Source organism: Cygnus atratus, chromosome 8 (assembly GCF_013377495.2).
Source record: "Cygnus atratus isolate AKBS03 ecotype Queensland, Australia chromosome 8, CAtr_DNAZoo_HiC_assembly, whole genome shotgun sequence".
NCBI lineage: Eukaryota > Metazoa > Chordata > Aves > Anseriformes > Anatidae > Cygnus > Cygnus atratus.
The window spans coordinates 7,229,697-7,257,088 of NC_066369.1; the positions used below are offsets into that span (position 1 = coordinate 7,229,697).

Below are 27,392 nucleotides of genomic sequence, written 5' to 3' on the forward strand. Positions count from 1 at the left end.
CTTTGGTTAGAAAAAAAAAAAAAGACCTTAAGGAGATAGCTGTATGCTACAGAACATAAGGATAGGTAATAACAGTTCTCCTTAATGTAAGAGCCTCCAGAATGAATAATATATAGGATAAAACAGAATGGTTATATGGGGAAAGAGTGAAAGTGTGGGGGGAGAAGGGGAGATTTATTTATTTTCCCTCTTATTGTAGCCAAGGTAAATATCCTGATAACAGAATGCCCTTTAAACTTGGAACTCTAGAGGTTTTGAGGGGAACAATGTTCAGTTAGTTTAAGTTTGTGGCCTGTTTTCACTGTAAAATGATAAATTCTATCTTTGCTGATATAAAGCATGCCAAATGGAAGAAGAATTCTGCAAGTCTAGTTAGGCTATTTGGAGAAATAAATAAAAATAATGTTTTCAGTGAAGTAACTTGTGTTACAAAATACTATGGACATTAGAGCATTTGTGAATACCTTTGAAAATTCAGTTAATAATTTACCGAAGCAATATTTGGAGTTTTCGCAGATGGTGAAAACTATTGATGGAGACGGCAATGAAGATGAGATTTAAAGGCTGTTTTTTCTTCCTAGTTATGATGAATTCAGGCAAACTCTTTGCAGAAGGTAAGAACACTGAATTCTGTTAATAAATACACATTGAATTCAGAACATGCAGTTTAGTTGTCTTAAGTGCAGTGTCTTTCATATCTTTACCAAGAATAAACACTGCTTTTTAAATACAGTTTTGTGAGATGGCTGATGATTATGATTCAGTTGCTGCTGCTTATCGGAGCTACAGATTCATGTCTAAGCTGTAAAGCTGTAAAATAGAAAGGTTCAGACTTTTTCAGAAAAGTTTTCTTGTGGAAATGTATTTGAGCCATTTTGAGGCACTTATACAAATTGAATTTTACACCCCTAAACATTATATATACTGACACGTTTCAGTAATTGGAATGTTTTGGCTGACCACTGAGCAAAAGAGCGGAAGTTAAATGGAGCCTGCAGTAACTAGTTCGGGGAGATGTTTCACATTTCTTATCCCTATTTTCAGTACTGTTTTAAATTCCTGGGTTTATATAGGTTGCATACCACCTGAACTGCAACTTCGCAATGCTATGGACTGTTCATTAGGGTACACCTCCATTAAGTAAAAGGGTGTCTCTCTTTTTTCATTTCCTTTTGATCTACTAATGTGTATTTCACTCCAATGTATTTGTTGCTACTACCTCTGTCTTCACCAGAGTTTTGTCCTTATGCAAAGCAGTTGAAATTACACTGGTACGTTTTTGAAAGTCAAACAAAAGGTATGTAGGTAGCAACCACTTCTGACTTAAAACTACTTTAAAATCTTAATGACCGAGGTGTTTTTTTTTTTTTTTTTTTTTTTAAGATATGATGCAGGAGCAGTGTGGGAAAGGGAAATACAAGCAATGAGATTATCTGGGCACTTTATTGAAAAAATTGTGCAGCAAATTCTGGTGACTTGATTGAGGAAAGGTGCAATAATTTATCGAGGTTCATAGATCTTCATTTAGCTTTTAAATTTTGAGTCTTCAGATTAGATTGTCTTGCAATGCCATGGAGAGATTTTGAGACCCAAGGGATAGTTATACAAGAAATCCAAGCATAAATATTGTTGGTTCTTTTTGTTTGTTTTAATTTTCCTCATATGTCTCGCTTTCTAGTCCCTTCACCAACTTGGTTGCTTTTCTCTGCACATGCTCAAGTAACTCAATACCCTTCTTGTAATGAGAGGCCCAAAACTCAACACAGCACGCCTTTGTTAGCTAATCTTGTAGAAAATAATGTGATCGGTACGAAGATGAAATTCGCGTTCCTTTCCTAGGAGATATCCTAGAGTTTAAAACGCACTGGAGCCTCTCAGGTAAATGGCATGTTAGTATGTCATTCTGTAGCATTAGAATTGATACATACACTGTGGTAAATGTTATAGCAATGGGTAGTATGGGAAATGTCTATTTCCTGAAGACCTTTAAAGAACATTTTCCTGAATTTATGTGAAGAAATTATGAGTTTGTGGCGCAATAGCATAATTCCTCTCTTTTATATATTTGTTGAAAGTAAAATCACATTTTTGTTCTGGATTTTCATTTTGGTGAGAAAACGAGTGGTAAGAAGTCGTTCTGGATCAATCAGAAACTTCTGAACAATAGGCTTATGCACTGTATAGTAAAATGAATTGTTTTGCTTACTGTTTTGCTTAGTGAGCAAACATTATGTATTCTTTAATTTTCAGATGTCAGAAATAAATATCCTCCACCACCACTTCCTCCTCATGCCTATGTCATCACAGCTAGGAGAGTTCTTTTTGTTTGTTTTTGTTTTCGTACTGAAGTGTCACATTCAGCACTAATTTGAAATATTTCCTTATTACTGCTTTTTTTTTTTTTTTTATTTGCTGTTCTGCTGCTTCTTTGTTTAACCTCTATTTCTTCTTTCTTTTCCCTTACCACTGTTCTTTAACACACTTCCATCAGCAAGTATAATTCTTATATTACCTCCTGGCAGTTTGTCATCCTTATTCAATTTGTCATTCTTATACCATGCAGCTATGGCATAGCTAAGTCTTGGCACTGTATTTTAGAGCATGCCTCAATACAGTTATTCAGTAGAGGGTGCTCATACTTACATCTTCCAGGCTAAAAAGAGTCAAATGTGTTCTGCATCAGTTTTGCACAGTTCATGTGAGCAAGTTTCATTCTATAGGTGATATTTCTGTGAACCTAAAGAGCAAAAGCAGATATAATTCTGATATATATTAATTTCAGTGAGTCTTATAAAAACTTTCATGGTTAAGATGAGGTTTAATAAATAAGTAAACAGAGTAAGTATGGAAACTTAGATGAATCATTTTTGTTTTAATAATGACTGCCAAAGAAATTAGCAGTGACCTTGTTAGTATTCACAATTTCATTCATCTTGTTTGAAAGCCTGAATCAATCCAACTGACTTTAAAAAAAAGTAATGCAAAAAAAATCTTGTATGGGATGAAATTTTTAGTCAGAAATGTTTATCATCTCTTTGCAGATAAACTTTGTGATTTGCCACATATAGAAAATGGAAAGATTGCCCCATACTATTATAATTTCAAAAGTTACTATTTTCCTATGCGTAAAGAGAAAAAACTTTCCTATTCTTGTGTTGCTGGTTATACAACCGAAACTGGGACTCAAGATGGAAGAATAACTTGTACAGCAAAAGGATGGTCTCCAGTGCCACAGTGCTACAGTGAGTTAGCTTTATTAAGTTCATTATTGCTTCTAGTGGGAAGCTTTCCTAGCTCAATTTCCTTAAGCATACAGGATCAGAAGCTGCAGAACAGAAGGGATAAAATGCATAAGTTAGGACAAGGTTAAATACATTATGTATACAAACTACATATGTTCATATATGGAATATTTTTACAATAATACATATGATAAGAGCCCCATTAGAAAATATGCTTTTATAAGAACTTCAAGAAAGTTGCCCAGTCTACCTTATTTCTGGAAAATTAATTGACAGTTTCGTCCCAGATATGTATCTGAGCCTCCATAGCTCTAGATTCTTTGGTTCTCATGTTCCATGATATTAACATGTGTTTGTATCTGATGATTGTGGTAGAGTTTCTTCAACAGATCAAGAAAATAAAATGAGATGGAGATGATTAAAAGCCCTTTTCCCTTGCTTATTGGAGAACAATATTCCATTAATTCTTTCTTCCTAACCAAGCTGTCTCTTTTCATTTAGAAAAATGTAAGAAGCCTCTTTTGGAAAATGGCTTTTTTTATGGTACAGAAATGTCCTTCAAAATACATGAGAAACTGCAGTACAAATGTAATCTAGGCTACCACGCTCCAAATGGTGGTACCGAGGATACAGTACAATGTCAAGTGGATGGATGGTCCTCACAGCCAAGCTGTACTAAAAATTTTGGTAGGATTGTGCATTTCCCTCCTTAAATTTTTTTATATATAAAATTCTGCTGTCCTTGCTGTGCCTGTCTTGTCAAATTGCTGATGTTAGGACACTTGGATACTCCTCAAGTAAGTTATCAGCTGTACCTTGTGCGATGAAGTTCTCAGATTTCACACATTAGTTGTTTAGTCAATTGGCATAGATAAAGTTATATGTAGATGGGATTCAGTATAGATTAAATAATATTGTTTCAAATCTATTTCCAACCAAACTTTGTTCCCAAACAAAGACTGGAGAACCTGTGTAAAATATAGCATTTTTAATCATTACTTGCAAAGTCTTTTCCTCTGATATGATCACTTTTAACTAAAATTTTTGATGAGTAACTTTAAATGAAAAGAGCAATTAACATTATGCATATGTTCTATTTAAGAGTCATGCCAAGTACCTGATTTACATCATGGCTATTACTTCACAACCCAGCAAGAGCTTCGAGTGAATGAAACACTGCTATATAAATGTGATGAGGGATATCATACTGCAGGAGGAAACACTACAGAAGAAGCAAGGTGCCTAGCACGTGGGTGGTCCCTTACTCCAAACTGCACTAGTATGTAGTGGGCATGAAAATAATTGTTTGAAATGTGACTTATTCTACAACAGAATAAAAATTTACAAACAGGCTTGTTTTATAAACTGTTGACTTTTTTTTTTTTAAGGTAGCCTTCCAGCCTCTATCAACTGTTTTTCCCTGCTTTGTGTTTTCTTCCTAGAAATAACTTGCTACCCTTTGAATGGAATAGAACATGGAAGTTTCTATCCTGTGAAGAAAATCTATGAAGAGGGAGATGTTGTTCATTTTTTCTGTGAGGCAAATTATTCTTTCCATGAATTTGACCTAATTCAATGTTACTATTTTGGATGGTATCCAGATCCTCCAGTGTGTGAAGGTAGCTTATTTTTACATTTGTAAAAAAAAAAAAAAAAAAAAGCACAATTATTTCTTTGTAAAAAACCACAAAGAAACAATTACAGGGAAGATACTCAGCCCTTAAAATTCAAGGTAAACCATGTTCACATTATGTGAAGGATTAATCGAGCCTGTCTAGGAGCTTCATGAGGTGGAAACATACTTCTTGAGGTGTTAATTATTATTTTATTTATTTACAACCTTTTCCTAGCTTGTGTTATTCAGTGCTTTTCAGAGTTTTGCAGCCTCACCAAACTGTATGTTTTTGACGGAATTAACTAGAAGGGCCATCCTGAGGAAGAAACATGCTTTTGGCAATTTTATCGCTTCCATAGTCTTTGGGGGATACTGGAAATTCCCACAGCACCCCTCTCCCCGCCCCCCACGAAGATGAAATTCGTGTTCCTTTCCTAGGAGATATCCTAGAGTTTAAAATGCACTGGAGCCTCTCAGGTAAATGGCATGTTAGTATGTCCCCCAGGCCTATGTTTGTTCAGGATTTTTTCCCTAGGTGAGTGCAAAAAAGGGGTAGCACTCAGGAGAAGTGAGTACATGGCCTAAATCTAGTTTTGAGGATATACCAATCTCAAGCTTCATTTGGGGATAGGAAATGGGCTGCCGGTATTGCTGCTTCTGTAGCATTAGAATTGATGCATACACTGTGGTAAATATTATAGCAACGGGTAGTATGGGAAATGTTTATTTCCTGAAGACCTTTAAAGAACGTTTTTCTGAGTGTATGTGGAGAAATTATGAGTTTGTTTATAACAGTGCAATAGCATAGTTCCTCTCTTTTATATATTTGTTGAAAGTAAAATCACTTTTTTGTTCTGGATTTTCTTTTAGGGAGAAAACAAGGGGTAAGAAGTTGCTCTGGATTAACCAGAAACATCATCTGAACAATAGGCTTATGCACTGTATAGCAAAATGAACTGTTTTGCTTAGTGAGCAAACATTATGTATTCTTTAATTTTCAGATGTAAGAAATAAATGTCCTCCACCACCACTTCCTCCTCATGCCCACGTCATCACAGTTAGGAGAACATATCATAATGGTGACAAAGTTCGTATACAGTGTCAAAGTAAATTTGAAATAAGAGGATCTGAGGAAATTCACTGTGAAAAAGGAAAATGGACATCACCCCCTATTTGTATAGGTTAGTACTTCTGGCACCTAAGTAGGAATAGATCTTCAAACAATGACTTGATTTTTCCAAATAGCCTCAGTTTACATATCTGCAAAGCTGTTTGTTCTCCTTTGTTAAATGTGTGAGAGTTAAAATGCTACATAATTTTGCAGCCAATCCATTGTTCACAGATTAAGAGAAGAGGATGAGCTAGATGGATTCAACCAGAATCCATGTTGTGTAGCTCTACCTTGGAATGATGATTTTTATTACATCTTATAAAACATCAGTGTCTGATTTGTGGTTTTTGTTTGCTTGTTTGTTTTTGGGTGTTTTTGAAAATGAATTATTTTTGAACAAGCTGGTTCTAAGTTTCTGCTGTGGTTTTAGGATCTATAAATAAACAGGAATCTGAGGCAACATCACTCAAGCTAGATGCAGCAATAAGGACAAGCAAAACATATCACAGTGAAGAAATGAGTAGGTGAACCTTGCTTTATTTGTTAATTTAATAGAGAATTCAACGGCCTCCAATACTGTTATAGGCATTTTTATGACTAACCTTACTACTTTTTTGCTATATCACAATTCCTTACTCTTGAAAATGTTTGCATATGCTTTATGTATAAGTAGCTGAGTGAATGATTGTTGTCTTCTGTGACTGTAAACTACACTTATAAGTCTGTCCTGTATATGTAATTTTATTTCACGTGTTAGCGTTTACCTTCAGTAATTTTGTACCCCTTCTGTTGATAATCTCTGAACATGCAGATTCAAGAGTATTTTGATCCTTTGTTTAATAATTCACTGAGGTTTATTCTGAACTCCATATGGGTTTAACATTTCAAGCAACAAATAAAGACAATCTCAGCACAGAAAAGCAACCAATCCATATTGACTGTAAACCAGCAGGAGTCAAGACTGGACATAGGTGAGGAGTGTAGAAGGAACAGAAATAGTCTGAAAAATCAGTAAGCTAAATCTAGAGTATCTGAAACTGAAACTTCTAAGAAGAAGTTCACTTACATACACTTTTTTGGTATGAAAATTTTGGACCAAAGTCTGTTGCTATGCTGATGCTTTCAACAGTGTTAATATTATTTTAAAGATCTAATTGCATCTCTCCCTTCCTTGTATTAGAAATACAGCAGAGCTGTACCTCTCCACCAGTGATTAAAAACGGTGTTCTTCTTAGCCCTCTATTGCTTAGCTACAAAAATGGTTCTTCAGTAGAGTATGGTTGCCAGCTTTACCATTTTTTGGATGGACCTAGCACTGTTTACTGCAAACAAGGAAACTGGACAGAACAACCGGCTTGCTTAGGTAAGGTTTGTAAGGAAAAACAAAAAGTGACATGTAATGTAGAAAGGCAAAGCTGGAAAGGACCTCTAGATAATCTTTTAATGACTCCCTTTTCTCTTTCATTTGAGCTAACAGATTTCAGAAACATGAGGCTGAACCATTATCAACTACACCTAGCCCACCGCTGCTAAGTGTCTTCTGGCCTGTTCTTAGTTCCTCTGTTTTCCTGAGTGAAGAGTTCTAGAACTTAGCTAGCCCCATTATTTTGGAAGGTTTTCTAATTTCTTTGTCTCCCACGTCCCCCATTCAGTGGATTTCTTCCTGTCTTTCGAAAGATGTTTAGAAGAAATGACTGCAGTCATTGCCTAGATAGTTTTTTGGTTAGGGTTAGCAAGGAATGTGACTTGGACTTTCATTTTTAGACTTCCAGCCTTTGTTTTTGTTGTGTCCTTGTATCCACCACTTAATTCTGGACTTCCTGATTTTTCCATGTTGCTCTTATGTATGCTGCTCGAAACAACATATAGAACTCCCACTAGGAGTTTACAAATGTAGGCAGGAATACTACTTCTGATGACTTACAAGAGTTCTTTGTTTATCCTTCCTTCCTTCCTGTAATGAAGTGATTCCTACACCACACATCCACTTGCCCGGCATCCTTTGCTGAATGTATTCACTTTAAGTTTTTAATCTACAGTGAAAATGCAAATAAATAACTGATTCTGTTTAAATTATTTATTTCTAAGTGAATAAAACATACTTACTCAGGATTGAAAGGCCCAGGTCAGCGTTCTTGGATCTCAATGATCACATTTAACAAATTCTGTGAAATAATGAAAACTCATCAGCTATGAATATTGTGTATGTTCTAAGCATCCTGTTAACTGCATTATCCTATCCATGTCTTCTGAGATTTCTTTTCAGTCCCCACCCAAACAGTTTGGAAATAGCCTGTACTGTAGGTAGTTTGGGGAAATATCCGTGCCAATATTTTGTTAGTGTTGTTGTTAGAATGTGCGATAGGTAATTTCTCCTTGCCTTTCCTTCAGAAAATCATTAATAAGGGCCTCTGTCAAGCACTGATTCTCTTGAGACTTGCAGAAATTTATTTTTTCAACTGCCCCTTTGTCAGGCTTTATTAAAATGGAGCAGTGGATTCAAAAGTTAGAGGTTAATTGTCTGACAGAAAGCTAGGTTACCCAATTTGATCCTGGCACTAAGAAGTCTGTCAGAAAGCAACCAAAACGATACTGACCTTGAAGAGCCTGAAAAAGCCTAAAGAAAACCACAAAATCCTGGAACAAAAAAGAAAAAAGGGGGAAGATTTCTAAATACTTTATACAGTGACAAAACACAGGGGAAAAAAAAAAGGCAAACAAAGAATTGTCAAAACACTTATTTAGGTTAATAGCTTAAATTTCCTGTGTATTAGCTCCTACTGTCGCAGAAGGGCTTGCCAAGTGTGACAGGTTGGTTTGGATGGATTAATATTCCACAAATATTTCATAAACTTTTCAAGTTACAGTAAACAAGTTCTGTTCTTCTTCAGTGGTATACCCAGGCTGCTGTATGTTTGCAAATATTTGTAGAAACCCGATTGTATCTGAAGTGTGTTTTCTGAGCTTATTATTTTTGAATGTTCTTTCCGTTACTTCAGCCTATTTCTTTACTTTTGCTTTCTGTTTAACTGTGTTTTTAGTTCTATTTCTTGCAAGATTCCAAAACACTTTATAATTACTGATTTAGATATCTCTTTCTCAATTCCTGCAAAAGGCAGTTAAGAAATCACTTCATAAAATCACAGAATATCCGAGTTGGAGGGGACCCACAAGGATCATCAAGTCCAACTCCTGGGTCCCCAAAGGACCACCCAGAAAAATCAGATCATGTATCTGAGAGCATTGACCAAACTTGATTGCTTTTATTGAACTATGCTTTTATTTCCCAGATCCATGCATTCTTAATGTAACTGCTATAAACAATAACAACATAGAGTTAAAATGGAGACAGGAAGAATTGATGTTCCTACATGGTGACCTCATAGAGTTTGAATGTAAAGAGGGATATGATTTTCCCCAGACTACCCTTCCATCTCCTGGGAGGACGCAGTGTAACCATGGGAGACTGAAATACCCAAAATGTGTCGTTAAAGGTAAAGCACTATTTTTTTGCTCGTTCTTTTGAGTTCATCAGTGTCAGACTATTTAGAAACATTTGCTCCAGCGGTGGAGGCCTAGAATGTATTCTCAATAACAATAAAAGTTTAGTATCCGACAATACAGGTACACACAGATATCCCTAAACAATACAGGTACGTTGATAAGTATATCTGAGCCTAACAAAAACAATACAACTTCCTTGGATGGGAAGGCCGTAGAAGGGAGGAAGGAGCTGTTCTCCAAGCACAGGGAACTCAAAGCTCTGTAGAAAGACAGCTGTAAACAATGAAATGCGCACAAGGGGTTTCTTGTGGTTAGAATTAGACGGGAGGTTGCATTCTGATTTGAGACATAATGCAGTAGTAATGAGCGTACACTGAGAGTTGATAGTTATCTAGTGTTGGCAGTTTAAAGCTGCTGATTGGTAAGTTTCTTCTGTTGAATGCTTCACAAAGATTTTTGATGTTATTCCAGCTCCTATGGAAAAATGTGACTCTCCACCTTCTATTGCAAATGGGGCTCTTACTCTCCCACCCCTGACCCAGTATGAGAGTGGTTCTTCAGTTCAGTATAGTTGCTATGACTATCATTTCTTGCAAGGATCTGAGAGAATCTACTGTTCTGCAGGCCAGTGGACTTCACCACCAGTTTGTATAGGTAGGCATGAGAAGATACATAAGCTTTTATTTCTCCTATTGAGATGCTTTGCATTTGTAAATTGAGTATTGTCAGCTGGAACATTAAGATCTTAACTTCATTTTTTTTCTTTTTTTTTTTTTTTGTTTCATTTAGAGATGACAGCTTTAACAGATGCAAGAGTAAGAGTTTGGCTATGGTATTAGATAAGTCTGACATGTCTGCAGTGTCCAAAAATACAGTGATGTCACGTATAATATGTTAAGAGAATGGGGAATAATTACCTGCATTCTCAGTGTCAATTCCAGTCACAATGACATGATTTCAAAAATAATCAATTTATTAACACTGACTATGTCTCTATTCTTTAGAGCCATGCACTTTGTCAAAAAATGAAATGGAGAAAAATAACGTGTTGCTGGAAGGGTTTTATGAGAACCAGGTTTACTTTTACCATGGGGATTATGTTGGATTTTACTGCAAACAGAACCATTTTGGAGAAGAATCTGGTACAACTTTATTTCAAGTGCAGTGTAAGAGAGGACAGCTAGTGTATCCAAGATGTGTCGAAAGAGGAAAATAAGTGTGAACTTCAGGCAAGTTCATAGGAAAGGTATGTTGTTTATCTGGTATTAAAAGGTGCATTAACACTGCTTCATATTTCAAGATGACTGCAGTCGACTTTCAGAAATGGGTGTTCAGTGGCATAGTTGAATCTGAGCCAAAGTGGGGGGGAAGTGGTATGTGGCACGAGGACTGGGAAATCAGCAGAACAATGCAATGTTGACACACCATGTGTGGAAATTTTAGGAAGTAGTAGTTCTTTGAGGCTTCTAATGCTAAATTTGAGAATGCATCACAATCTGGAGAACTTGAGCAAAACACCATTACAAGAACATGCTGAACAAGTACTGTCCTGTGTTGTAAGGATCTTGGTGGTTTTGACATGATTGCATTTATGACACCAGAATATACCTAAATTGAGAGATAATGTTGTGCCCTTTAAACTGTAATTTAACAGTGAGAGAGGAGAAGCCCATTACTTTTGTACAACTCAACAGCACCCATGTCTCCTTCCTTAGGTAAGAAGTCTCCAAAGGACGTGGCTCAAGGGACAAGAAAAGGAGAAAGCATTTTGAGAGAATGTGTGTAAGGGATGAAAACATTTAAAATATAGAAATATGTGAGTTCCACTCAGTAGTTAATAATTAATCTTAAATAAAAAGTGAAGCAAACAGCTTGATTTGCTATTTGAGAACATTTCAACTATTCAAATGATGCCCTGTAACTACTTTGTAGGATTCCTTTGAAACTTGCACGTTTGTACTCTTGGGGCTCTGGCCTGTGAGAATGTTGCATGGCTGAAGATCCAATGAAAATTCAGGAATACAGAAAATGCTTGCCTCACGTCAATTTTGTAAAATAAACACAAAAATGCACCGTGTTCTCCTATCACTCTGTGTGTCTGAGAAGAGTCTGTCTCCCTTTCTCTGTAGTCTCCCAAGAGAAAGCCAAAAACAGAAGGAAGGTCTCCTCCCAGCTTTGTCATCTTAAACATTCAGCAAAGAAAGGGGGGGGGGGGGGGGGTTGGTTTGTTTGTGAAAGGCATGATAAGAATAACTATTTTGTGTTTCTGTCAGTGCCTTTCCTCACATAGCAGAGCCTTCTAATAGCATCAGAATAGCCAAATATCTCAGTTCTGTTGTTTCATGGCAAAAGTGCTAGTTTGGGAGCAGGCAGATGATATGATAATGTTTCTTCACCGAGTTTGGCATGTGCAAATGTTTTCAAGATTGGTCTTGTATTTGTTAACCTTTCTGCTTACGTAACAACCTTGTGTTTATGCAAGATTTCTGCCAACTTCAGCAAAAAGCCATTCAGATGTATTTATAGACTGTAATTTCTGTATTCCGGTTAAGTTCTTGCCTCCTCCTTTGAGGAACTCGGAATGAAGCACGTGAATATTTGGGAAATCTAAGAAGACCCTTCTTTTTAAAGAGCAGACCTAATGGAAAAGGATTCAAGTCTTTCTCTGGAATATTTACTGAGAGTAACGTTCGGAGCGATGTTTGAATAGATGGTGGTTTGCTTTCTGAAGTCATGATACAGAATTGCTGGATTTTAAAAGTCAGTCAGTTCTCATGGGCCTTGGATGATTACAGGATAGTAATTTCCGTGGGTTGGACAGAACAGGAGGATAGTAATTTCTACTGTGACCTTTCTGTTCTACAGCACATACAGATCTAAGACCCCGCTCCACTGATCCAACGTTAAAGCGACACCTTGGCCCCAGGAGAACAGCCACTCCATCCCATGGTCAGGTGCTGGATTCTGGCTGCCCCTGCACGTAGTGGGCTCAGACCCCTCCACAGTGTTGGACACCTGTACATGGAGTTCCTCTTCCTCCGTCCTGTTGTTTCCACTATAGGCTGTCAGCATAAGCTGCTAGAGACCTTTCTAATCACATAGACCCTAACCACTTGGTTTCATCTGTATGTGAGTCCAGATAAGGATCGTCACCAGAATCTCTACAACCCTCTGGTCTCCCCACCCCAGTGTTTTACAGAAATTGTGAAGTTGGCAGCTGGCAAAAGAGCAAATTTGTCCACTGCAGCCTTGCTACCCAGCTTGTAGCAGGTTTGTCTTTTCAGAGCTGGGTAAATACAGCCATGTTCTCCCTTACCTGAGCCATACTTTCAGGTAGTCTTCAGCCCGTGGCATCAGTGCAGCAGGCTGTTCTTGCTGAGCATCCTCCTGTACTGGGTCAAAGCCAAAGTGATCAAACGCATCCTCTTCTAGGAATGGTCGTCTTCTACTTGGGTGTGGAGATCAGATCTTTTAAAATCTGCCTGTATTTTCTCAGGCAAAAATAAGAAAGCATGATCTTGCGTAGGCAGAACGCTTGTGCTTTTCTTGCTTTGTATAAATAAACCTACCTACATGCCTTTTAATGAAAATTATGCAAGCATATTAGAGCTGACTGGAAATGGCTGCTGGATCAACAGTTGCTGTTTTAGGAAGATAATTCAGTGTTTTCCAGGAACCGAGTTACAAATGATGCCTGAAGTTAATGATCTATTCGCTGGCAGGAATGGTGGCAGATAATAGAGCACAGACAGGAGTGGCCTGTTCTCCTGGGCTGGGACCATGGTGTCAGTTTAAAGCGGACCAGAGGAGCAGGGCCTTTTGGTGCTATACTAAACACAAAGGCTCCTGAGTGGAGAGCCCGATCTTTCTGAAGCACAGGAGGATTAGAAGGTGAGGAAGTGAGACAGAGAGATGGCCCACAGTGATATCTGAAAAGCTTTGTCATATACTGTTTGTGGGGTTCTTTGCTTCATATGGCCTTTCACAAGGGCAGCTGGGATGGGGCTTTGAGCAACCTGGTCTGCTGGGAGGTGTCCCTGCCCATGGCAGGGGGTTGGAACTGGATGATCTTTAAGGTCGCTTCCAACCCAAACCATTCTATGGTATTGCGAAACTGCCAGGACTCCACAAACAACAGTGCTTAGGGTCGTGTTGGGCTAGTAATACAAGTATTAGACTAGTATTAACGTAGTAAGCGTTAGTGTTTTCGTTAGGCTGTTAAGGTTTCATTAAGGCTGTTGATAAATTCCTGGCTCCACATATACGGTAATTTTTGCCCGTAAAAAAATTTTATGTTATGACACTGGAAAAACGAGATGTGTGCTCTATTGTGTTTTATGAACACGCCGTGAGTCTTTGCTGATGGGTTTCATAAGTGTGCTGTGTCAAGTTCAGTCTGAAAGGTTTTGCGAAAAATTACTGAAGAATTTTTGCAACAATTGCTTGCTTTATATCAGTGCGGAATGACTACCGTGTCGCAAGAAAATTAGGGGAGGAGTTTGCAAGGGCAAGCCTCGGAAAGGTGGGAGTTGAATACAAGTATATGCAATTTGGAGTAGAGAAAACAGCAAGTCTTCTGCAGAGGACATCTTTAATTTCTAAAGCTTGGAAATGACACTGCTGAGCCTCACCACAGGGTTTCTGCTGTGGATGTGTTGTGCTATACATAAAGGTAAGTCATTAAATGGAAATCCATGCTTTTAACTGATGTGTAGTGACCGGTGACAATCAAGAATAAGGAAGTGAAAAATAAATTATTTGCCACTTTTAATAGAACCTGTTTCAGAAGTTCTGAATGAGCATTATATTTTAGAACAGTGTATTTGAGAATATTTGCTTTTTTTTTTTTTTTGTCCGAGTTCGCTTCTTTGCTTTGTGCCTGAACTTAATGGCTCACATAACGAACCTGACTTATTACAAGACATAACCCCCTCAACATACATACATATAAATTCCTTTGTATTTCAATTTAGCTGCTGTTATTCTGAATACATGCTATTAAAATGCAGAATTCTGATTTGATTTTAAACTATTATACAACTCTCAGGGTATTTTGTCATTTCAGTAAGTTCTGTGACGAATGCAGCCTGAAGAAGGTCTTCACTGAATATGTACCTTTACTAAAATGACTGGTTTTAAACTCTATAATTGATCCATTTTATACTATTCAGCATATCAATACTCTTCTCTCTCCACACAGGCACATCTTAGAAGTGCTTTCCATGCACATACTTTATACCTTGAAAGAACGACCCAAGTTCTTTCATTTCAAAGTGATGGAACTAATTCTGGTAATTTGAGACAAACTGATTTAATCAAAGAATTAAAGAAAATAGAGCATCATGGCTGTAAGTGTAAAACTCTAGTTTAGTATAACACTGGAAAACAAGAGCCGTTCTCTGAGAAATTCAGAAGTTTATTCATCTTTTCAATTCAAGTGTTTTTAGTTTAGTAAGTGCCTCTTATGTGAAGACTGTGAAAATAGTATAGAAGCACACAATTTCTTAGAGCAAGGAGATTTATTAGTACAGTCTATTCCCAAATGCAGGGATGTAGGTTATCTGCATATTATTCAACTCCTGTGTAGCACCATTCTTTGGAGATCTCATTACTCTGCAGTATCTACCAAATGAAGAGAATTTTTATATATTTTCTGCTGGAACAGCATGCGAACACCCACTCGTCATTCATTTTGAAGAAATTGGTGGTAGGAATAAATCAGGATATAAACAACAACGTGCAGCCAAATAACAGAAACCTGTGCACAGCTTCTGCAGGAGCAGCATGTGAAGACCCACCTCTCATTGAGTTTGGCAAAATTGTTAGTGGCGTTAAATCAGGATATGAGGAAAATGACAGAGTGCAATACACATGCAACCCTGGATACGCTTTATCAGGATCAGAATGGGTAACATGCCATGGAAAAGTCTGGATGCCTGGACCACCTCAGTGTTTGGGTAAGGGTAATTTTTTTTGCTGTTTGACTTGGCAACGGTGGACATTTCTCATTCTCTTGCACCATGTACCATTGCAAAACAGCAACTGGGAGCCAGGATGTACTACCCCAAAGGCTGTTCTGCTGCCATTGCTGTTCACACCTCATTGTTTTCTCCATGGAGAACTGTGGTAGCTGTGACCCATGTGAGATGCATGAACCCTGCAGAATGAGTGCTGTGGCTCTGGTGCCAGCAGAAATGACAAGGGTGATGACAGTAAAGACTTTGTGTATAACATAGGCACCCTGCAGGGAAAGTCCTTTTCCATAACCTCTGAGAACAGTGGATAAGTTGGAAGGTTTGAACAAAAAATCAAGGTCTGTAACTGCCACGGTCTTGCACAGTCCTGTGGGGAAAGCCTTGTTGAGCCGCCTCTGCACAAGCAGAACCCCTTGGGAGGACGTGCTATGCATGTGGAAAGGAAGGCTGACAGCTTTTTGTTCTTCATCTCCTGCACCTCTGGCTGAGGCATCCTTTGCCTAGACAGGGCGGAAGGTTAGAAGGGGGGCTCTGGATTTCCTAACTAACTCCTCCTGAATGGTAGCTCCCTTGTCCTGCTGCAGTCCATGACCCTGTTTTGAGTTACATTGAATGTCTGTGGTAAACGGACAGCAGGAAGAGTCCTGCAGGTGCTCCCGTTTTCACCCATCTGTTTTAGGATGCTTCTTCTTGGAGTCTTACTTTTTTGGACCCTGCAGTAGTCTTCTGCATGTCAAAAGAAATAACCCTTTCATCTCACTTGATCTATGTATGTTATCCAGTGGCTACGTGGTTAGTTAAATTCCTCTAGACAGTGGCATGGCAGGTAGTAGTGGCTGTTTAAATGGTTGTTCTCACTGTTGCCCAGGATTCATGTCACTAGTAACTTCCTAATTCACATGCCTGGTATTCAATGTCTGACCAATAGAAACACTCATGGCCAAGACAAAACGAGGGGGGAAAAAACATCAAGTCATGTTGGGAAGGCAGTAGGAGATAAATAATATTGTCTGGGGCAAAACAAGATGATTCCATTAATTGTAGTTTGCGTTGGGGAACACATGAGTCCAAGTCTCTCGAAGTACTGCCTACGTGGTCCTCTGAAGAATTTGTGGCTAGGCCTCTGTTGCAGATAAACTCTGATAGCTTTCCTTCTAATGGGTAATGTTCTTCCAGGGGAAGGTGGAAAATGTGGCCCACCTCCAGATATTGAAAACGGAGACATCCTTTCCTTTCCGTTGAAACAATACCCCCAAGGTGCAACTCTGAAATACAAATGTGCAAGTTTCTACGTCCTGAATGGACCTGAGCAAATCACTTGTACTGACGGGCAGTGGACAAATCCCCCAGTTTGCTTGGGTAGGTGGAAGCTCGTGCTGCGTGGCCAAGAGCTGTGTGAGCTGCTCGTTGTCTTTTTCTCAGGCCCTGCGGGCGCTTCACTTGTGAAGCAGCACTTGTGCTGGGGCTGTGATGCTGACAGGGCAGAACAGCAGCTGGTGCTTCTCCTGTGCAGAAGGAATTGCCTCTGGAGGTCAGCTCGTGTAGCCGCCTCTGCTGCCTGCTGTCCCTCCCTGTGCCCAGTCACCAACAGATCCAGGAGGAGGGGAGTTTGGCTGAGCTGCTTCTGTGGGGGGAGCTCCACCGGTGTGCCATGCTTCTGAGCTGGGGACGCTGCTACAGTCCACAGGCTGTGAGGAGGGAGGGTGGGTTGGTGTGAGTGCAAGGAAATCCAGGGCCACGAGGAAATGAATTTGAGAAGTGCTGGGACGAGGGCAAGGAGAGAGCCCAAAAAAGACTCAGGGCAGCTCATTGCTGCCCGCTGAGTGCTCCCACCCCAGGCTGTGCTTCCCCCTTGCCCTGTGAGACTGTCAGAGGGCAAAGGCCTCTCCACAGCGGTGTGTGGCGACTCAGCCATCATCATTTTTTCCCTTTTGCTTTGTTGGACACATGATGTGTTTGCATGAACTGATGACATTCTTCTCTTGCCTTTTCCAAGCGGCTTGTACGGCCTCTGAAGAAGATATGGACAGAAACAATATTGAGCCGAGATGGAGAGGAGAAAGAAAGCTGTATTTAAAATCGGGCGATTTTATTGAATTTGATTGTAAAATAGGATATGTGCAGGACCCAGCATCTTCCCCATTCAGAGTGCAGTGTATGGACGGGACATTAGAATACCCACGGTGCAAGCCAGGAAGTAAGTCACCTCTACTCTGTCACTGCTTAGCCACTGCCTTGTTGCAGTTATAGTGCAGCAGCTGAGAGGAAAGCCCATAGCAAGTGTGCCTGGGGAAGTAATAGCGGAGCACCAAGGTGTGAGAACACCATGCAAAGCTGCAGGCCATGAGGTGAGGTGCCCCCAAGAAGCCGCCGACTGGCGTACGTGAGCTGGAAAGGCTCCTGGGGAACGGGCTCACTGGGGCTCATCAGGGTTACTGGTGCTGGGTCTGCCCGGCCGCTTCCAGGCAAGACGGAAGGGCTGGTAAGTTCCCTGCAAGTAGGGCTTCCCTGAAATTGGAAGGTGCCATTTCCCTGACTGTGGCAGGGCTGAAGAGCAGGAGACCATTTCCTTGCAGGCTCTCCCAAGCCTGCCTGTGTAGGCAGGGCTTTGTCCCAGCGTTAGGGGTTGAAAGGGTCCTTGAATGATTATGTAGCCCAATCCCCTGTGGAGCAGGTACACCTAAAAAGGTTTACACAGGAATGCATCCAGGCAGGTTTTGAAAGTCTCCAGAGAGGTAGACTCCACAACCCCCCTGGGCAGCCTGTTCCAGTGTTCTGTCAGCCTCACTGTAAAAACGAGTTTTGTCTCATATTTAAGCGGAACCTCCTATGTTCCGGCTTGCACCCACTGCCCCTTTTCCTGTCATTGGGTGTCACTGAGAAGAGTCTGGCTCCATCCTCCTGACGCTCGCCCTTTATATATTTATAGACATTAATAAGGACACCCCTCAGTCTCCTCTTCTCCAAGCTAAGGAGACCCAGCTCCCTCAGTCTTTCCTTGTAAGGAAGATGCTCCACTCCCTTAATCGTCCTCGTGGCTGTGCGCTGGACTCTCTCAAGCAGTTCCCTGTCCTTCTTGAACTGGGGCCCAGAACTGGATGCAATATTTTCCTTTTTATTTATTTATTTTTTATCTTCCCCAGAGGACTGTACAGTGCTTGAGATGGCTATGGAGAGGAACAATATTAAACTCAGACAGTCAAGGAGAAGATCTTACACATATCGCTCTGAGGAGTATATTTTGTTTACATGCAAGATTTCCTACCAGGAAGTTTCGAACCCAGAGGATTTTAATGCACAGTGCCAGGATGGAGTGATTAACTATCCCAGATGTGAATGTAAGTGCTCTGTGTGGAAGGTACAGTGCTCTGTAGAACTGAGGATAACAACCCAGCAGTGCAAACTGATAACCTCTTTGGAGCTCTACGGTTCAGCAGAGAGCCAGCTTGGCTGCTACATCTGTGATTTTCAGAAGCACTCGGGTTCTCAGCAGAGGGCCATGGCCTTGCAAGGAGGCTTTTTGTGGCATACGGTGTAGCTACAGAAATGTTGGCTTTTTCTAGAAGCTCTGACTGTCCCTGTCATCTCCTGAGAATGTGGAAGGTGTTCTGCTGCCATTGTCGTGTTAATTCACATTCCTGGGGTTCACAGTGTTTAGAAACACTCATGGCCAAGGAAAAAAGGGGGAAAAAGTCAAGTCATGTTGGTAAGGCAATATTGTCTCTTGCGCTTAAGAACATCATCTGGGCAGTAACAAGATGATTCCCATAACTGTAGTTTGTGTAGGGGAACATGTGAGTGCCTACAAATCGAGTGCAGAAATGTCTCTTTTCAGATGTGACGTGTGAACCTCCTCCAGAAATTGCTGGTGGAAAAGTTCAAGGTGTTAAAAAGCCAAGGTATTTGCCTGGGGAGACAGCTCACTATCAGTGCTGGCAAGGTTTTCAGATGACGGGGGCTTCCACCATAACATGTCAGAATGGGACCTGGACCGAGCTGCCCCAGTGCAAAGGTCAGTTCTCTCTCTCTCCATGCAGTAGACTATCAGTGAAGACTGCCCTCAAGCTAGCTCAGTGGCATTTAGGTCTCCAAATTTCAGTCTCAGGACTGTGAGCAAGTGCAACAGTATCCGTCAGACTCAGGAAAAAGGGATTTTCCCTGGTATCTCTCCATTTGTGGTGGCAGGATGTGTTTAATGGAAGTCTACTAGATGAGTAATCTGGATGGCTTCACTCAAGGAGTGCCACATCTGGAAAAGCACCCTGAGGCTGAGAGCAACTGCTGGCCAGGTCTGATTTTGAGACTCCAACCTTTCACTTCTGCAAATCTGCTTTCTGAGAATGCCTAATGGGAAGAGAGTGAGGAATTGTGCTGCCTGCGCTGGAGAACAGAGCTCACAGCTCTCCTGCCAGCTGACATCCAGAAAATGCAAGTGGTGCATTGCCTTCGTGAATGCCGTGTAATTGACTCCACTGTTACATTACCTGCGGGTCGTAGCTGATGGGTGAGCTAACACCTGGTACCATGTTGGTGCCCAGGATTTCACGAGCACATTGAATAATCTCATTTGATTTCATGAGGCATGTGCTAGGTTTCAGCACATGAACAAATGCAGCTTTTCTTGTCAAGGTGACAGTTTTCTCTCTGCTTTCCTCCAAGTCTCTCGAAGTGCTGCCTACGTGGTGTTCTGAAGAATTTGTGGCCAGGGCTCTGTTGCAACTGAATTCGGATGGTTTTCTTCCTAATGGTTAATTTTCTTCCAGGGAAGGGTAGAAAATGTGGCCCACCTCCAGATATTGAAAACGGAGACATCCTTTCCTTCCCATTGCCAGAATATGACCAAGGTCAAACAGTGAAATACACATGTGCAGGTTTCTACATCCTGAAAGGACCTGAGCAAATCACTTGTACTGACGGGCAGTGGACAAATCCCCCAGTTTGCTTGGGTAGGTGGAAGCTCGTGCTGCGTGGCCAAGAGCTGTGTGAGCTGCTCGTTGTCTTTTTCTCAGGCCCTGCGGGCGCTTCACTTGTGAAGCAGCACTTGTGCTGGGGCTGTGATGCTGACAGGGCAGAACAGCAGCTGGTGCTTCTCCTGTGCAGAAGGAATTGCCTCTGGAGGTCAGCTCGTGTAGCCGCCTCTGCTGCCTGCTGTCCCTCCCTGCGCCCAGTCACCAACAGATCCAGGAGGAGGGGAGTTTGGCTGAGCCGCTTCTGTGGGGGGAGCTCCACCGGTGTGCCGTGCTTCTGAGCTGGGGACGCTGCTACGGTCCGCAGGCTGTGAGGAGGGAGGGTGGGTTGGTGTGAGTGCAAGGAAATCCAGGGCCACGAGGAAATGAATTTGAGAAGTGCTGGGACGAGGGCAAGGAGAGAGCCCAAAAAAGACTCAGGGACGTTCATTGCTGCCCGCTGAGTGCCCCCGCCCCAGGCTGTGCTTCCCCCGTGCCCTGTGAGACTGTCAGAGGGCAAAGGCCTCTCCACAGCGGTGTGTGGCGACTCAGCCATCATCATTTTTCCCTTTTGCTTTGTTGGACACATGATGTGTTTGCATGAACTGATGACATTCTTCTCTTGCCTTTTCCAAGCGGCTTGTACGGCCTCTGAAGAAGATATGGACAGAAACAATATTGAGCCGAGATGGAGAGGAGAAAGAAAGCTGTATTTAAAATCGGGCGATTTTATTGAATTTGATTGTAAAATAGGATATGTGCAGGACCCAGCATCTTCCCCATTCAGAGTGCAGTGTATGGACGGGACATTAGAATACCCACGGTGCAAGCCAGGAAGTAAGTCACCTCTACTCTGTCACTGCTTAGCCACTGCCTTGTTGCAGTTATAGTGCAGCAGCTGAGAGGAAAGCCCATAGCAAGTGTGCCTGGGGAAGTAATAGCGGAGCACCAAGGTGTGAGAGCACCCTGCAAAGCTGCAGGCCATGAGGGGAGGTGCCCCCAGGAAGCCGCCGACTGGCGTACGTGAGCTGGAAAGGCTCCTGGGGAACGGGCTCACTGGGGCTCATCAGGGTTACTGGTGCTGGGCCTGCCCGGCCGCTTCCAGGCAGGACGGAAGGGCTGGTAAGTTCCCTGCAAGTGGCTTCCCTGAAATTGGAAGGTGCCATTTCCCTGACTGTGGCAGGGCTGAAGAGCAGGAGACCATTTCCTTGCAGGCTCTCCCAAGCCTGCCTGTGTAGGCAGGGCTTTGTCCCAGCGTTAGGGGTTGAAAGGGTCCTTGAATGATTATGTAGCCCAATCCCCTGTGGAGCAGGTACACCTAAAAAGGTTTACACAGGAATGCATCCAGGCAGGTTTTGAAAGTCTCCAGAGAGGTAGACTCCACAACCCCCCTGGGCAGCCTGTTCCAGTGTTCTGTCAGCCTCACTGTAAAAACGAGTTTTGTCTCATATTTAAGCGGAACCTCCTATGTTCCGGCTTGCACCCACTGCCCCTTTTCCTGTCATTGGGTGTCACTGAGAAGAGTCTGGCTCCATCCTCCTGACGCTCGCCCTTTATATATTTATAGACATTAATAAGGACACCCCTCAGTCTCCTCTTCTCCAAGCTAAGGAGACCCAGCTCCCTCAGTCTTTCCTTGTAAGGAAGATGCTCCACTCCCTTAATCGTCCTCGTGGCTGTGCGCTGGACTCTCTCAAGCAGTTCCCTGTCCTTCTTGAACTGGGGCCCAGAACTGGATGCAATATTTTCCTTTTTATTTATTTATTTTTTATCTTCCCCAGAGGACTGTACAGTGCTTGAGATGGCTATGGAGAGGAACAATATTAAACTCAGACAGTCAAGGAGAAGATCTTACACATATCGCTCTGAGGAGTATATTTTGTTTACATGCAAGATTTCCTACCAGGAAGTTTCGAACCCAGAGGATTTTGATGCACAGTGCCAGGATGGAGTGATTAACTATCCCAGATGTGAATGTAAGTGCTCTGTGTGGAAGGTACAGTGCTCTGTAGAACTGAGGATAACAACCCAGCAGTGCAAACTGATAACCTCTTTGGAGCTCTACGGTTCAGCAGAGAGCCAGCTTGGCTGCTACATCTGTGATTTTCAGAAGCACTCGGGTTCTCAGCAGAGGGCCATGGCCTTGCAAGGAGGCTTTTTGTGGCATACGGTGTAGCTACAGAAATGTTGGCTTTTTCTAGAAGCTCTGACTGTCCCTGTCATCTCCTGAGAATGTGGAAGGTGTTCTGCTGCCATTGTCGTGTTAATTCACATTCCTGGGGTTCACAGTGTTTAGAAACACTCATGGCCAAGGAAAAAAGGGGGAAAAAGTCAAGTCATGTTGGTAAGGCAATATTGTCTCTTGCGCTTAAGAACATCATCTGGGCAGTAACAAGATGATTCCCATAACTGTAGTTTGTGTAGGGGAACATGTGAGTGCCTACAAATCGAGTGCAGAAATGTCTCTTTTCAGATGTGACGTGTGAACCTCCTCCAGAAATTGCTGGTGGAAAAGTTCAAGGTGTTAAAAAGCCAAGGTATTTGCCTGGGGAGACAGCTCACTATCAGTGCTGGCAAGGTTTTCAGATGACGGGGGCTTCCACCATAACATGTCAGAATGGGACCTGGACCGAGCTGCCCCAGTGCAAAGGTCAGTTCTCTCTCTCTCCATGCAGTAGACTATCAGTGAAGACTGCCCTCAAGCTAGCTCAGTGGCATTTAGGTCTCCAAATTTCAGTCTCAGGACTGTGAGCAAGTGCAACAATATCTGTCAGACTCAGGAAAAAGGGATTTTCCCTGGTATCTCTCCATTTGTGGTGGCAGGATGTGTTTAATGGAAGTCTACTAGATGAGTAATCTGGATGGCTTCACTCAAGGAGTGCCACATCTGGAAAAGCACCCTGAGGCTGAGAGCAACTGCTGGCCAGGTCTGATTTTGAGACTCCAACCTTTCACTTCTGCAAATCTGCTTTCTGAGAATGCCTAATGGGAAGAGAGTGAGGAATTGTGCTGCCTGCGCTGGAGAACAGAGCTCACAGCTCTCCTGCCAGCTGACATCCAGAAAATGCAAGTGGTGCATTGCCTTCGTGAATGCCGTGTAACTGACTCCACTGTTACATTACCTGCGGGTCGTAGCTGATGGGTGAGCTAACACCTGGTACCATGTTGGTGCCCAGGATTTCACGAGCACATTGAATAATCTCATTTGATTTCATGAGGCATGTGCTAGGTTTCAGCACATGAACAAATGCAGCTTTTCTTGTCAAGGTGACAGTTTTCTCTCTGCTTTCCTACAAGTCTCTCGAAGTACTGCCTACGTGGTGTTCTGAAGAATTTGTGGCCAGGGCTCTGTTGCAACTGAACTCAGATGGTTTTCTTCCTAATGGTTAATTTTCTTCCAGGGAAGGGTAGAAAATGTGGCCCACCTCCAGATATTGAAAACGGAGACATCCTTTCCTTCCCATTGCCAGAATATGACCAAGGTCAAACTGTGAAATACACATGTGCAGGTTTCTACATCCTGAAAGGACCTGAGCAAATCACTTGTACTGACGGGCAGTGGACAAATCCCCCAGTTTGCTTGGGTAGGTGGAAGCTCGTGCTGCGTGGCCAAGAGCTGTGTGAGCTGCTTGTTGTCTTTTTCTCAGGCCCTGCGGGCGCTTCACTTGTGAAGCAGCACTTGTGCTGGGGCTGTGATGCTGACAGGGCAGAACAGCAGCTGGTGCTTCTCCTGTGCAGAAGGAATTGCCTCTGGAGGTCAGCTCGTGTAGCCGCCTCTGCTGCCTGCTGTCCCTCCCTGCGCCCAGTCACCAACAGATCCAGGAGGAGGGGAGTTTGGCTGAGCCGCTTCTGTGGGGGGAGCTCCACCGGTGTGCCGTGCTTCTGAGCTGGGGACGCTGCTACGGTCCGCAGGCTGTGAGGAGGGAGGGTGGGTTGGTGTGAGTGCAAGGAAATCCAGGGCCACGAGGAAATGAATTTGAGAAGTGCTGGGACGAGGGCAAGGAGAGAGCCCAAAAAAGACTCAGGGACGTTCATTGCTGCCTGCTGAGTGCCCCCGCCCCAGGCTGTGCTTCCCCCTTGCCCTGTGAGACTGTCAGAGGGCAAAGGCCTCTCCACAGCGGTGTGCAGCCAGCATCTCAACCGTCATGTTTTTTCCCTTTTCTTTTGTTGAGAATGTCTTTCCTGTTGAAAACTCAGAGGGTGAGAGCACATTGCTGGAAGAGGTTTGTGATGTGAAGAACATCTGTAGGCCTTGGGAGGGTGTGGGGGTGTGTGGTTTGAAATGTATATGTTGTGCATCTGTATGAATTGATCACATCCTTCTCTTGCCTTTTCCAAGCGGCTTGTACGGCCTCTGAAGAAGATATGGACAGAAACAATATTGAGCTGAGATGGAGAGGAGAAAGAAAGCTGTACTCGACATCAGGAGATTTTATTGAATTTGATTGTAAAATAGGATATGTGCAGGACCCAGCATCTTCCCCATTCAGAGTGCAGTGTATGAACAGGACATTAGAATACCCACGGTGCAAGCCAGGAAGTAAGTCACCTCCACTCTGTCACTGCTTGGCCGCTGCCTTGTTGCAGTTTTAGTCCAGAAGCTGAGAGGAAAGCCCATAGCAAGTGTGCCTGGGGAAGTAATAGCGGAGCACCAAGGTGTGAGAGCACCCTGCAAAGCTGCAGGCCATGAGGGGAGGTGCCCCCAGGAAGCCGCCGACTGGCGTACGTGAGCTGGAAAGGCTCCTGGGGAACGGGCTCACTGGGGCTCATCAGGGTTACTGGTGCTGGGCCTGCCCGGCCGCTTCCAGGCAGGACGGAAGGGCTGGTAAGTTCCCTGCAAGTGGCTTCCCTGAAATTGGAAGGTGCCATTTCCCTGACTGTGGCAGGGCTGAAGAGCAGGAGACCATTTCCTTGCAGGCTCTCCCAAGCCTGCCTGTGTAGGCAGGGCTTTGTCCCAGCAAGCTTCTCTCCTGCTTCCCTCTTGCAGCCACAGCTGCGCCCCCTTTGCACCTGTGGCCTTCCCAGCTCCCCTCTGGTTGTGCTGTGCTCTGGTGTGTGTGGAGGCAGGGGGGTCAATGCCCATTGCAGGCCTTCACAGGCTTCTGCAGCACGAAACCTGTGCTTGCCTCCTCCTACAGTTTCCCCAAGCCCCGATTACTGCGACATTGCTGAAGGGTATGAAATGGGCTTTTGCCTTTCATCATTGGCACTGTGCGTTGATACGGGAGGGGACAGATGCAGCAGGGATGCAGCACAGGAGAATAAGTAAGTAGTTTCAGTCACTCAGCTGGTACCAACAGCTTCAGAGGATCAGTTGACAATACGAGGTCTACAGGCAAATTACGGAACTACTTTCTCTTGTGGTGGTGGCTGTTCGTATCTTTTTCTATTTTTTCTCTTATTTTTTTTTTCTTCCCAAGGGAACTGTAGATTGAGTGAGACAGAAATGAAGAGGAACAATATTAAACTAAGACAGTCAAGGAGAAGATCTAACACATATCGCTCTAAGGAGACTATTTCATTTACATGCTATTTTTCCTACCGGGAAGTCTCAAACCCAGAGGATTTTGAGGCACAGTGCAAGGACGGAGTGATTAACTACCCCCGATGTGAATGTAAGTGCTCTGTGTGGAGGGCACAGTGCTCTGTAGAATTGTGGACAAGAAGGGAGGGTCAGCTTTAGGGGCCTTCACTTAACCCTCTACCAGTTTGTGTCTGTCGTGGGGCTGCTCCTGTTCCAAGGGGTTTGGGGAATGAAATTGAAGCAATGGGAATATTAGGCAACTTTGCTGTCTGCTGCTCTCAAGAAACATGTCTATGTGCCAGCCTTGGTATTCATTCCTTTTCCACTTTTTCTCTTTACACTGCAGGGTATTTTGGATAAATGGAAAGGACATGAAGGAGCCCAGCTGGAGAAATGAAAGATCCTTTGACCAACCCAGTGATTTGAGCACAGTTTTCCCTGGAGTTTGCTGTTTCATTGTGCTGTGTTTGCAGATTAGCCAATGTTCTGTGTTGGAATTTGCCTTTTTATTTTTTTTTTCCTTTGAATTGTTGTATGATTGTCTTTACAATTAACCATTTTTGTAAAGGTATTTGCATTTTATTCAATTCAAATGACTGTACTTCCTTCTTACTTTTGTTCTGTATTGATCTCACTGTTATTTTATTAACATTTGCATCCTGAAGTAGGCTGGCTTTGGTGGCATACTGAGACATGAATTAAAGCGTGCAGCTAATTTGCTCATCAGCAAGTAGTGTGTGTGTGTGGTCTTGTCTGCTCCTAGCTTCTTCTCCATGTGCTTGCCTGGGAATTTAGCCTGGGTCATGGCAGAGATGAGTGTCCTTACAGCCTCATCATGATGTGAAGGTGAGTGGTCTCCTTTAAACAACTCAGGGAAGTCTGTGGATCATAGACCCCAATTCTTATGCAGGACTTGAGCCTCTGTGATATTTGGTGGGAGGAGGTATCAAGAGTCGACATAGGCTAGGAGTGTAGAGGGAATAGAAATACATACATTTATATACACTTTTTTTTTTGATTTTTTTTTTGACCAAAGTCTATTGCATAAGCTTCATATATGAGTAGCTGAGTCTATTGCACATGCTTCAGCTGAGTGAATGATTGTTGTCTTCTGTGACTGTAAACTACACTTATAAGTCTGTCCTGTATATGTAATTTTATTTCACGTGTGTCCTGGTTTCAGTTAGGACAGAGTTAATTTTCCTCCTAGTAGCTGGCAGGGTGCTATGTTTTGGATTAGGATGAGAAGAGCGCTGATAACATGCTGATGTTTTAATTGTTGTAGAGCAGTGCTTACACCAAGCCAAGGACTTTTCAGCTTCTCGCTCTGTCCTGCCAGCGAGCAGGCTGGGGGTGCAGCAGGAGCTGGGAGGGGACAGACCCAGGACAGCTGACCCAAAGTGGCCAAAGGGGTATTCCATACCATCTGATGTCATGCTGAACAATATATAGGGGTGGCTAGCCGGGGTGGGGGG

General features: G+C 42.6%; 2 protein-coding genes across 3 annotated transcripts; both read left to right on the plus strand.

The window, feature by feature from the left end:
• The first annotated feature begins 550 nt into the window (after positions 1-550).
• Positions 551-11,324, plus strand: F13B (coagulation factor XIII B chain). Its single transcript, XM_035537509.1, has 12 exons — positions 551-614; positions 3,042-3,242; positions 3,744-3,929; positions 4,345-4,521; positions 4,685-4,861; positions 5,859-6,038; positions 6,399-6,488; positions 7,149-7,331; positions 9,259-9,462; positions 9,944-10,126; positions 10,477-10,718; positions 11,188-11,324. Exons 1-11 carry the CDS (start codon positions 551-553, stop codon positions 10,686-10,688), a joined length of 1,857 nt encoding a protein of 618 aa, XP_035393402.1. The 3' UTR covers positions 10,689-10,718; positions 11,188-11,324.
• A 2,679-nt stretch (positions 11,325-14,003) lies between these two features.
• On the plus strand, positions 14,004-26,645 carry LOC118243407 (complement factor H-like). 2 transcript variants are annotated; one of them, XM_050712214.1, is made up of 14 exons: positions 14,010-14,144; positions 15,241-15,429; positions 16,624-16,806; positions 17,444-17,644; positions 18,591-18,785; positions 19,283-19,459; positions 20,211-20,393; positions 21,030-21,230; positions 22,175-22,369; positions 22,867-23,043; positions 23,795-23,977; positions 24,733-24,933; positions 25,814-26,008; positions 26,264-26,645. In XM_050712214.1, the coding sequence occupies exons 1-14, from the start codon at positions 14,084-14,086 to the stop codon at positions 26,275-26,277; spliced, it is 2,355 nt and encodes a 784-aa protein (XP_050568171.1). In that variant the 5' UTR covers positions 14,010-14,083; the 3' UTR covers positions 26,278-26,645. The 2 variants fall into 2 exon arrangements, with proteins under 2 accessions (XP_050568172.1, XP_050568171.1); XM_050712215.1 differs by lacking the exon at positions 19,283-19,459 and having other exon boundaries at positions 14,004-14,144.
• The last annotated feature ends 747 nt before the right edge of the window (positions 26,646-27,392 follow it).

Coding starts and splice junctions, on each gene's coding strand:
- F13B (XM_035537509.1), top strand. CDS start 551: ATGAGATTTAAAGGCTGTTTTTTCTTCCTAGTTATGATGAATTCAGGC. Junction 3,930..4,344: donor AAGCTGTACTAAAAATTTTG/GTAGGATTGTGC, acceptor GTTCTATTTAAG/AGTCATGCCAAGTACCTGAT. Junction 4,862..5,858: donor AGATCCTCCAGTGTGTGAAG/GTAGCTTATTTT, acceptor TTTAATTTTCAG/ATGTAAGAAATAAATGTCCT.
- LOC118243407 (XM_050712214.1), top strand. CDS start 14,084: ATGACACTGCTGAGCCTCACCACAGGGTTTCTGCTGTGGATGTGTTGT. Junction 14,145..15,240: donor GTGTTGTGCTATACATAAAG/GTAAGTCATTAA, acceptor ACCTGTGCACAG/CTTCTGCAGGAGCAGCATGT. Junction 23,044..23,794: donor CGAGCTGCCCCAGTGCAAAG/GTCAGTTCTCTC, acceptor ATTTTCTTCCAG/GGAAGGGTAGAAAATGTGGC.